The 12,199-nt window shown below is 41.7% G+C and overlaps 1 protein-coding gene across 1 annotated transcript in view; it reads left to right on the top strand.

Annotated features, from left to right (window-relative positions):
• The window catches only part of TMEM192 (transmembrane protein 192), a 29,763-nt gene extending 17,564 nt beyond the window's left edge, over positions 1 to 12,199 (top strand). Inside the window, exons 4-6 of the mRNA XM_025874413.2 lie at positions 2,024 to 2,158; positions 7,785 to 7,887; positions 8,202 to 12,199. Coding sequence (XP_025730198.1) covers positions 2,024 to 2,158; positions 7,785 to 7,887; positions 8,202 to 8,340 — 377 coding nt within the window. The 3' untranslated portion in view covers positions 8,341 to 12,199. The remainder of the gene's footprint in view (positions 1 to 2,023; positions 2,159 to 7,784; positions 7,888 to 8,201) is intronic.

Here is a 12,199-nt window from a genome sequence, read left to right as displayed (position 1 = left end):
TTTATTTGATAGCGAGCAGGAACACAAGCAGGGGGAATGGGAGAGGGAGAGGCAGGCTTCTGGCCGAGCAGGGGGCTTGATGCAGGACTTGATCCCAGGACCCTGGGATCATGACCTGAGTCGAAGGCAGACACTTTATGACTGAGCCACCCCGGCACCCTCACTTTGAAATTCTTGCTAACATATGACACTTAATGTTTCTAAGCAATTGGACCCTTACTTTAATCACAGATGGCATCACTTTTATGTTGTTCCCATAAGGAACCAGAAAAACCAAAGAGATTGGGGCAGATATTACTTGTTTCTACTTTCTTTAAGTATTTTTTTCTTATATGAAGAATAAAGAGGTAAATCCATGAAGATATAGAACGTCCAGCTAATCAGATGAGTGTAACCATTGTTTCAGTGGCAGGTGATAGTATTGTCGGATAGTGATTAGTTTTAGCCTGACATCTTTTCTCTATAAAATTGGGGAAATAGTATTTCTCACACAAACTCTGTTGCAGGAGGAAGTGAACTAACAGTGCCTAGTAGGTATTCAATAAATGATTGGTAGGTATCATCAGCATTATTTTTTTTTAATTTTTTTTTTAAGATTTTATTTATTTGACAGAGAGAGACAAAGCGAGAGAGGGAACACAAGCAGGGCGAGTGGGAGAGGGAGAAGCAGGCTTCCCGCCGAGCAAGGAGCCCAATGCGGGGCTCGATCCCAGGACCCTGGGACCATGACCTGAGCCGAAGGCAGATGCTTAACGACTGAGCCACCCAGGCGCCCCATCAGCATCATTATAATAATTTTGGTTTCGGGGCTCCTGGGTGGCTCAGTCAGTTAAGCGTCTGCCTTCAGCTCAGGTCATGATCCCGGGGTCCTGGGATTGAGCCCCACATCAGGCTCCTTGCTTAGCAGGGAGCCTGCTTCTCCCTCTGCTGCTCCCCCTGCTTGTGCTCTTTCTCTCTCTCTCTCTCTGACAAATAAATAAATAAAATCTTTACATAATAATAATAATAATAATTTTTACTTCATGTAATCTTTCACAATCCCAGGCACACCACCATACAACCCTTCCTCCAAGCAGGTCTCTGTGGCAGACAGTCATACCCTACATGATGGCAAGACCCAGCCTCTTTGCTCCAGAATTTTATTTTTCTTCTGTGCTGTATTTTTCAAAATAAAAGTACAGAACAAGGCTAATGGTCTTCAAAACCAAATAATAGATAGCTAAGTGTGGGGGGGGCAGTTCATATTTATCAAATAATTGCCAAGCACCATTCTAAGTATTTTTCACATATTAACTTATTTATTCCTCACAAGAGCACTGTGAGGAAGGTACTGTCATTCCCATTTTTCAGACAAGTTGAGGAGCAGAGGTGTCAGGTCGTTTGTCCACGGTCAGCAGTGTGTCCCAGATGCCCACCCAGGCAGTCCACATAACTGCAACATTCTTAACCTCCGTGCAGTTCTCTGTTGTTACATTATGTGACCAGAATGGGCCATGAGTGTCCTCAAGTGCCTCTGGATTCTGAAGAACTGGGATAATGCAAATTTCTAAAAACTGCATCCCTATTTATTTATTTATTTGAGAGAGAGAGAGCAGGGGAGGAGCAGAGGGAGAGGGACAAGCAGATTCCACGCTGAGCGTGAAGCCCGACAAGGGGCTCGATCCCATGACCCTGAGATCATGACCTGAGCCAAAATCAAGAGTCGAATGCTTAACCGACTGAGCCGCCCAGGAGCCCCTGCATCCCTTTTTAAATGCACATGGGACTCCACACAATGCCATTGTTCGTCATTTTAGAAAGCAAAACATCATTTCTCAGTTTTTAAGAAAATCCAGATTCTTATGTAATTGTATTTTGGAGGCATCATTAACTGTTAGACGTGTTGGGGTTTTTCCCTCAAGAGAGCAGCGGGTTCGGGTTTTTACCTTAGCTTCCTTCAGTGCTCAGTATAGAAGGGCCTGGGTGCACGCCCGCCCCTGCCGTGTGGGCCCCCACTAACCGCGCGCTTCTTTCTTCTCCTCAGGCAGCACGGCTCTCCTCCTGGTGCTGTGTGTGCAGCACTCCTTCCCGGAACCCAGCAGGTTGTATCTTGACTTCATCCTGGCCATCCTGGCCCTGGAACTCGTCTGTTCCCTGACGTGTCTGCTCATTTACACAGGTGAGAATTACGAGACTGTTGGGCTAAAGACCTTTGACTGCTTGTTTCATCCCTGATAATGGGAAACGTGGCCATTATCTTCGGGGCAAGGTTTTTCTAGCAGCTGAAAGCCTCTTTAGCACCTGTACCTTCCATTACTGACCACATCCAAACATCCTCAATTTCAAACCAACAGCAAGATACCAGTGAGTGATGCTCCTAAGTTTGTGTCATCAACTAATTTTTGTCAAGTCAAGTGACACCTTATCTTTAAAAAAAAAACAAAAAAATTAAAAAGACCCACAAACATTTGCTTCTTCAAAGGCAACTGAGATGTAAGTCTGGCATTAAAATTTGAAATGATGAAATACAAAATAAGTAAATAAATAAATAATGCGTGCAAAACTGCATTTATCCCAGACTTGCCTTAGGATAAACCATTTATGAACTCATTTTCTAAATTTAGAGCTGTCTGAGGGTTGGTCTGTTTGTCTGTCTCTCTGTCTTGCTCTCTCTCTCAGAACTCTCATTGGTAAAATTAAAGTAAGCTTTACTTTAGAGGGGCGCCTGTGTGGCTCAGTTGGTTAAGTGACTGATTTTTGAATTCAGGTCAGGTCATGATCTCAGGACCCTGGGATCGAGCCCCACATCAGGCTCTGTGCTCAGTGGGGAGTCTGCTTGAGGAATCTCTCTCTCCCTCTAAAATAAACAATTTGTTCAAAAAATAAAGTAAGCTTTAGATATGTAAACATGGAAAAATAGATGGAAGGATACTTTTTTTTTTTTTAAAGATTTTATTTATTTATTCATGAGAGACAGAGAGAGAGAGAAGCAGAGGGAGAAGCAGGCTCCTCGCTGAGCCAGGAGCCCGATGCGGGACTCGATCCCAGGACCCTGGGATCATGACCTGAGCTGAAGGCAGACGCTTAACCATCTGAGCCACCCAGGCGCCCTGGAAGGATACTTTTAACAGAAAAAAAATTCAAGCCCTGGAAAAATCTAGATTTAATTCCTGCTGCAATATTAACATGCAGTAAAATCTGTCCAAAATAGTAGCTAATTTTCTGGCACTGCATAACAGTTATTTTGTGACAATAAAATATCTTGTGTATCCATTTTGAAAGAGGTCATTTTTGTTATAAAGGACAAAGTCACATGGGTCTCAGCTTATGTTTCATTTTACTGATTTTTTTTTCTGTGCATCTCCTTAGGCCTCCTTAGGCCTATTCAGAATATGAATGGGGTGACTAGTTTGTAAATGTGAATGTCACATTACTGATTGATCTTTATAAATTTCTATATAGTTATCAGCTAACAATGAGCCAAATTATGGGGAGGATTACATTTTGTACCTCACTTTAAAAAAATAAATGTATATCACCCACTTAACTTCCTAGAAAAGAATGAGACTAGTTTTAAAGTAAGGTTAATTTTTCTGTATATAAGAAACAGCTTTGCTATTTCTGTAAAGGGATCCATACGACAGGTGGATATTGAATTACCCTGTTGACTGAGATCAATTCCAACCTATGGCATGTCTGTCAGATGCTGTCAGTGAGGTCATAGTTTAGATCTGAATGTAGAATTCACTTAGCCTGTTATTTTAGTACTCTACAACTTTCATTTACTGCAAGGGGTGCAAGCGTTCTTGTAGTATTTTCTTAATACCTATAGAATGCTCTGTGAGGGACGCCTGGGTGGCTTAGTCGGTGGAGCGTCTGCCTTCGGCTTGGGTCATGATCTCAGGGTCCTGGGATCGAGCCCCTCATCGGGCTCCCTGCTCCGCGGGAAGCCTGCTTCTCCCTCTGACCCTCCCCCTGCTTGTGTTCCCTCTCTTGCTGTCTCTCTCTCTCTCTTTGTCAATTAAATAAATAAATAAAATCTTAAAAAAAAAATGCTCTGTGACATAGAAGGAGATAACAACAACATTTCAAAGATCATGTGAATGTCATCATGTAAATAAGGAGAAATGTAAATACTGTTAAAATGTAGTCCAAGATTTATTTCCCTAGGACTTACTGTACTTTTTAAAGGATTTGCTGTAGCATTTATAATGAATTATAAATAAGACAGCTAATGTTAGAAACAAAAAGACAAAAACCTGAGAGTGTTTAAGAGGCAAAGGAAACAGATATTCCAAGAATCCTGATAGGAACTCGTTTTTACAGTTGGACACAAATAGTTACATGACACGTAAACTTAAATAAAAAGGGTTTTCTTTCATTTTATTCTTTTCCACTTATTGTAATATATTGTCTTCCTAATTAAAAAGAATTGCTTCATTCTATACTCAAAGACTTAGCATATTTCATCTTTATTTACATTAATTTTTAAATTTTTATCTGAATAAAAACACCATTAAAAACTGTCTTGTTAAATCCCAAATGAATATGCTTCCTACTGTAAGAAAACCTGATAAGTGGTCATTCAGACTCACAAAGTAAATAGATGGTTTACATAGGACAGGTTTATAATAATTATAATTATAAACTTAGGGTTTCTGCAAATACTGAATTTCTTCAGAAGATTCAAGTATGACTGTCTAATCTCCACATCCTCAAGAGTAAGCTTAACTTAGTAAATTATAATGTTCCCTTAAATGTACTGTAGGTTCTGACAGGAGAGATTTAGGGAGTAGCATCTAGAGACAAATGTTGCTTTTGTTCGGTGTGATAGAGAATTTAAGGTTGGTGTCCTGATGTATGGATTTTTCTTGTTTCTCTATAATGAATGACTTTAAAAGATAGTGGGTTTGATAACATTGATAGGGACTCTTGAGGACATGATTCTTTGATATACTAATCCTAACCTAACCTCGACTGGTTTATTTGCATTTTATTTATTTATTTATTTATTTTTTAAAGATTTTATATTATTTATTTATTTGACAGAAAGAGACACAGCGAGAGAGGGAACACCACAAGCAGGGGGAGTGAGAGAGGGAGAAGCAGGCTTCCTGCGCAGCAGGGAGCCCGATGTGGGGCTCAATCCCAGGACCTTGGGATCATGACCTGAGCCGAAGGCAGACGCTTAACGACTGAGCCACCCAGGCGCCCCTTGACTAGTTTATTTGCATTTTAAGTAGTTAATCTCTAGAAACCAAGATGGACCCTTCTCTCTGAACACTAATTTGCTTTACTAGGAAAATAAAACCTGAAACAGTTTTGAGATACTAAATTTGATTAGTATCTTTTTTTTATTTTTTATTTTTTATTTTAAAAAAAATAAGCAAAAGAGTCAAGTAATGCCACTCAGCTACCAGCCTTGCATCAGCCGGTATCACGGCTCTGAAGCTGTAAGAGGTTCAGTATAGACAGAAAGAAAATGTAAGTGGTGAACAAGTGCACCTTTCTTTTTTAGTATTTTGATGTTTTAGTATGCCGCCTGCTTTCCTTGGCTTATGATGGAAAGAGTGGTTGCAGTTGGTGTTACTGCCTGACATGTGATCTATAAAATGCTGCTCTACTTTAAAGACCACAGAGACCTTTCTATTTTGTCAGACTGTGGTGTCTTTTATTTCTGTCCCCTGACTTTTACTTTAATACTGTATGGCCCTTATTTCCTGTCCCCTGGTTCAAGAAACTTACACTTGTTCCAAGCTTCTTCCTTTGTTCAGGAGTTACTATAGGGAAGATCACATTTCTGAGAACTATGATGTGAACATCAAACAACTCGGATTCACTAGCAGCTGTCGCTTAAGTCTCGATTCTCGGCCTTCATCTTTACCGGGTGATCTTTTACCTCCTGGAAGTGTACGCCTCCCTTGCTCCGGGCCTCTGGCTTTCCTGGTTTCCTGCCTGCCTCAGCGGGGCCCCATAGTCTCCTTTGTTGAGCGCTCTCCCTGACCTGTTGGAGGGAGCCCCGGGGCTGTCTGTGACCTCTAACCTGTGAGCTGTAGCACCTCAGGTTTTGTGCCTGTGCCATTCAAAGCCATAAGGTGCTTCTCATTTCCCACTTTCTTGCCATACCTGAAAGTCAAGGCCATCTAGGTGCAGGGCACGCTTGATTCTTTTGGCATCAGGCTGTCTGCTTCCTCCTGTTCCTTCCTGCTGGACCCTCTGCACATCTCCCACCTTTTTCACTTCAGCTTCTTGAGCCCAGTTCTCAGCTGAGAGCGCACATTAGAATCATATATGGAGCCTGGCAGTTCCACAAAAGGTGAAACAGAGAGTGTCACGTGACTCTGCGTATATATCCAAGACATCGCCACAAAAACACGTACACGATTGTTCAAGGAAGTGCTGTTTATAATAGCCCAGAGGGAAACCATCTAACTGATGTCAGGATAAACTGATGAAGAGATAAACAAAATGTGTTTGATCCATACAATAGAATATTTTTCCATCCTAAAAAGGAATGAATACATGGACTGATGTACTGATATGTGCTACAACGTGGATGAGCCTTGAAAACATGCTAAGTGGAAGCCCCCCTTAGAGAAGGTCTATTTTATGAGTCCGTGGATATGAAATGCCCAGAACAGGCACATGTATAGAGAGAGGAAATAGATTAGCGGTTGCCTAGAGCTGGGGTTGGGGGCAGGAGGCAAATGAAGAATGACTGCTAATGGATACTGGGTTCCTTTCTGGGGTGATGAACATGTTCTAAAATCGACTATGGAGGTGGTTGCACAACTTGAAATACTGAACCATTGAATTGTATACTTCAAATGGGTGAATGCGTGATACCTGAATTATATCTGAAAAGTTGTTACAAAAAAGGAAAGAATGGCATGTGGAGCTTTTAAAAAATGTGATGCCGAGTCTAACCCGTTTCCCCTCCCCCTCATTCATGAGGCGTGGCGCATACAGCTCTCATGGTCAGTCCCGGTTGACAGTCCCCCTCCAACCCTGGCTTTCTCCCCCCTTGTGGCCATCTCTGGTGGAGGCTGACTACTCATTCCAGCCGGGTCCCAGAGTTGTTACTCAGGCAGGGCAGAGCCCCAGCCCAGTTAACGATTATCCAGAGGTACGACTTGTCCTGGCCTGTTGTCACCCCTGAGAGGTGGAGGACTCAAGCCCTCCCAACCTCCTTCTCCATGATCTTCCCTCCCATCCCACTCCTGCTGAGTTAAGGGGCTGCTTTTCAGGGCTGTCACAGCTCCTTGTGCAAGCTTTGATTTTGGTTCTTTTCATACTGTCTTGGAATGTAGGCTTATCATCTATATTTTTCCCTGGACCAGTAGCTCTTTTTATAGGGCAGTATCAACAATGGAGGCTTCAAAGTCATGATTCCTGGATTGGAAACCTGGTTATGTATTTAACTCCCCTGGGCTTCACTTCATTGTAGAAAGTATGCGTAACAAGGGCATCTACTTCGGCGGGGGGGCATTCTGAGAACTGGATGAGGCTGTCCATGCCCAAGAATTCACCTGTACCTTCTTCTGTGTTTTAAATTCACAAAAAAATCATAGCTGTTATTATCAACAATAATGATACTCTCTGTGTTCCCAGTGTTTAGTTCAGGCCTGGCACATAGACTTTCAAAGGCTTGGGCGCATCAGTATTCAAACCTGTTTATTCACTTTATGAAGCATTTGTATCTGTATTACTTGAAAAGCATAGCCAATTAATATAATTTGAAAAAATGGAAGTAAAAGTTTTTTTCATAATTAGGTAACCTGACAATAATGACTTTATTATTTTAGTGAAAATTCGAAAATTTAATAAAGCCAAACCACAGCCTGATGTACTTGAAGAAGAAAAAATCTATGCTTACCCCAGCAATATTACCTCGGAGACTGGATTCAGGTAAGCTTTGGGTGGGGAATGAAAGACTAGAGAAAGAGAATTATAAGGTTCCCACCCCGCCGGAAATCTAGAAAACATTCTTACGCTTGGAGTTTATGATTATGCGTATGTGCCTTTAGAATTAAGTTTGATTTGCTTACTCCCATTCAGCTGGGTAAAACCAAGTCTAATGAAAGAATCTCATTTTAGAATATTACCTTGGCTTACAGTATCTTAAGAAAAAGTCACAACTACCGTATGTTGTACTGAAAACTGGAGGGGACCCATTTGCAAAGAGACTAATGAGTATTGGTGAATATGTTGATTCTTTGCAGGACTGTTTCAAGCCTAGAAGACATCGTTGAAAAGCAAGGAGACATAATCGCCTACTTGAAGCGACACAATGCCCTGCTGAGTAAGCGCTTGTTGACTTTCACTTCCTCTGACCTCGACTCTCCGCCTAGTCGCACGTGAGAGGCTCAAGACAGCAGTTTGCAAAGGAATGCCGAGGAATCTAAGACTGACTGACGACCTGACAAGCTGTCCTCGGGAATGGCAATTTTGGCCAGATAACGTTTGACAGTTTTTGTTGGAAGCCTGAATTTCGCTCTCACCTGTGTGGCTGTTGAGTAGGTGGGACTTGTGGGTCACTTGAAAGGTACTTCATAGAGCCGGGATAACTCGAGGAAAACACGTGTTCGCATATTTTGAAGTTGTTTAACTGTCTGGTTTATCCTAAGATCAAAGGTATAGTTTAAATATCTTCTCACGCAACATTAGAACGTGGTAATAATTTGACTGTTTATAGGGAGGAAATCTGACATGATGATCTGGTTGAAACAAGGGTTTGATCAAATAAGTTCTTTCCACTCTTAAAGTGATGAGAGAAGTCAGTGTTTTTTTATGGTTAATGTTGTTTTCCCCTGCAGAGCCTCCTCAGGTACTGGACATGGCTTGTGTGGTATGAGATTACAGCTTGGCCCATGTAGCTCTTATGGAGAATTTCCTCTTTGTAAGACCAGTCTCACTAGGTGATTTACTATGCAAACTCCTACAGTTTTCCATTCTCCAGAAATAAGATAATCAAGATTACTTGGACCAGTGTCAGACTGACCAGTGTTGCTCGTTACATCAGCAGCACTTTCCATTGGCAACAGCTGAAATACTTTGGAGAAACTTCCCTTTATTTTAATCCGTTTTCAAAAGTCTTCAAAAAGTTGCCATGTGTTTCAGTATTGACTATATCTTGATTAGATCAAGAAAGGTATGTTCTGTGGCTTTATGTTGGTCTAAAAAGAACCCTTTTTAGCCTTGAATTACACTTTCTGAAGTTTTATTTATTTAAGTAATCTCTACACCCAATGTGGGGCTCAAACTCAGAACCCAGAGATCAAGAGTCACAAGCTCTTCCAACTGAGCCAGCCAGGTCCCCCTTGGAGTATACTTTTAAATTATGAGAATAAGGTGTCATATTAACTTGCATATAGATATTAATCATATCTAATTCTCCAGGCGAAATGAAGCATTTTTATGAGTAAAGGGCATTATTTTCCCAGTTTTCCTAGTTTGCCCCTTTAATTTATCCATTTGCATTAGCACCTTTATATACTGCCTTAGAAAGCTTAATAGGATGGGAGGGGACATTTGTGATCATGTGTGTTGGTCATTAGCTGAATAATCAAGACCTCATTTGAAAACCCGTAAGCTCTACAGAACTATTTGGCAGGGGATGTATTGATTTGGTCACATCTAGGTACTTAGGAGGGCAAACACCAGTTTCCTTTAGATCTAGTCATTTGATGGGACATTCTAAAAGTTTTCTACCAAGGTAAAAGTGTTGATGTGTCACCTGTAGGCAATTTCCTTGAGGCCTCAAAATGACAACATTCACAAACTAAAGCCAAAATTATATTTTTAAAAATTCAGATCGTATCCAAGTTTCCTGACTTATCTTCTCTCCCTTCTTTTTTTTCTTTTTTTCTTTCTTTTTAATAAGTCTATCTCAAAGCCATTGCCTTCTCTGGAAATCTGTCTCTGTGTTCTGGAAGAAGCTATAAACTGCCTTTGTTGGTCTGCAGCCTCCTCAGGAGCTTCTTGGGTAAATCTGAAACTGGCCCTTGTACATGGAGGGCTGGGAGAGACCAAAGAAAGAGGCAGACCCCTCCAGACTGGTAGGTAGGGGCCTTAATAAACAAGGGAACTTACTTGTTACAAGGCTTGTCTTGGGTGCCTACAGGGTGAGCAGATCCCTGCATCCGCCTGCCAGAATCGTGAAAGTTTATAAAGAGGCCTTAACTGGGTTCAGTCACACATACCATCCAGATCTCTCAACAGCACTCTGCTCTCTCAAAGCTGTGTCCTTGGACCAGCTCCCACTGTGCGAACGGTGGGCAGAATATACATTCCAAGGACAGGGGAGGGGGTGAGCAGCCTCTGAAGGCCCAAGTCCAGCTCATGGATGAACTAGCGGTCATGTCCTCTCGATGACCTCCTCCCAGCAGCCTTCAGCTATTTTCCTTTTCAAAAGGAAAACACCAGTGGGAGATGGTTCCTATTTAGTTTTAAATGCAATTGTGGTCTATAGTCAGTTTCTAAGGTTTATAAGGATGAACTTTGGCTTACAGAGAAAGAGACAGTTAAAAAGTTAGGATACTCAGATTCTAATATATGTCTGTAGAACCACAGAGACTTTTCTAAATTCAATAATGAACATATCAAACAATAAGAAAAATGAAACAAAGTATCAGAACTAGGAAAACACGGTAATGAATGAAGCACTTTAAATGTGAAGCATTCTATTCACCAGGCAGGTGGTGTGCTAGCACAGCAGATAGAAAAATTATGAAGAGCCTGGTTTGTAAGGAGGGAGAGGCCTAGAATTTCTAGGCTCTGTGCTGAGTGAAATAATGGCTGTAAGCCCAGGGAACTGTAGGAACTTCAGGTCAGGGTGCCCTGGCAGGGAAGGGGCTGTAGGGATTCCAGACAAATTAAAGAGTTAAAGCAAGGCAGCCACAAAGGTCACAAGCACTGTGTCGAGTTTGAACCAAAAGTGTGAGGGAGGGCAGGGAGGAGAGCTGGAGAGCGTCAGATCTGGGCGGGTGCCCTGATGTTGCCTATGTGAGGGGTCCCCTGGAATGGGATCCACTGAAGAGTTTCAAGCAAGGAAGTGACAGAGTCGGTTTTATTTTCAGGAGGATCCGATTACAGTGCAATGTGGAGGAAAGCTAGGTGGCAGAAAGAGTTGGCCCTGAACTAGGGCAGGCATAATAACATTTTATTGAAAGTCTATATGTATATATGTGTAATATGTATTTCTATAATTTGGGGATTTTATTTCAGATGACAATAGCATCATGACTTAGAAGTTAAAAGCTCATTTTTTAGAAGAGCAATGTTGAAAAATAGAAGGAAAAAAATCATTTGAAATCCCACTGCCAAGGAATTGTACCAACACCGCTTGCTGTCCAGTACTCTCACCCACTGTGGGTGTCATCTCTTTCATTCTAGCCCATCTGATGGGTTAAAAACAAATGCATCATTGTTTCACATTGCATTTCTTTGACTACTAATGAAGTTGAGCATTTTCCTCCATATTCTTTGGCCTTTTATCAGTCTTTTGTGATGTGTATGGATCAGGTCTTTTGCTTATTTTTCTCCTGGGATATTCTTTTTCTTAACATAATATTCTTTTACATATAAGGAGAGTCCTCAGTTTCTATTTGTTGGAAATATTTCACTGTTTTGTGTTCTTCTGCAGACACTGCAGCCTAGAGTTTATCTGCTGGGGTACTAGTGAAAAAGTTCACACCAGTGAATCCCTAAAAGCCACATTAGATGTGTTCTTGTGTTGAGAGCCAGTAGTGTCTTGACTGAATTTTAATATACCCAAAGGGTATATTAAAAGGGCTGGAGGCCCTTTTCTTCTTCCAGGGACTCAAACCCAAGTCTTACATGAATCAAGCTAATTCTTTCCCCTCTTTCCTCCAAGGCAGCATTCCCCAACCTGGGTACTACTGACATTTCAGGTTGGATTATCTTTGTTGTGAGGGGTTCTCCTGTGAATTGTAGGATGCTTAATTAGTATTTCTGGCTCCAGGATACCCCCCAATTGTTACAGCCAAAAATGCCTCCATAACACGTGTTTGATTTTATTTAACACTTAGCATTTAGGGGCGCCTGGGTGGCTCAGTTGGTTAAGTGACTGCCTTCAGCTCAGGTCATGATCCTGGAGTCCCGGATCGAGTCCTGCATCGGGCTCCCTGCTCAGCAGGGAGTCTGCTTCTCCCTCTGACCCTCCCCCCTTTCATGTGCTCTCTCTCATTCTCTCTCTCTC

Source organism: Callorhinus ursinus, unplaced genomic scaffold (genome assembly GCF_003265705.2).
Source record: "Callorhinus ursinus isolate GAN/ISIS: 27379988/994484 unplaced genomic scaffold, GSC_fseal_2.0 scaffold4, whole genome shotgun sequence".
Taxonomy (NCBI): domain Eukaryota; kingdom Metazoa; phylum Chordata; class Mammalia; order Carnivora; family Otariidae; genus Callorhinus; species Callorhinus ursinus.
This window is presented reverse-complemented; position numbering and strand designations above follow the sequence as displayed.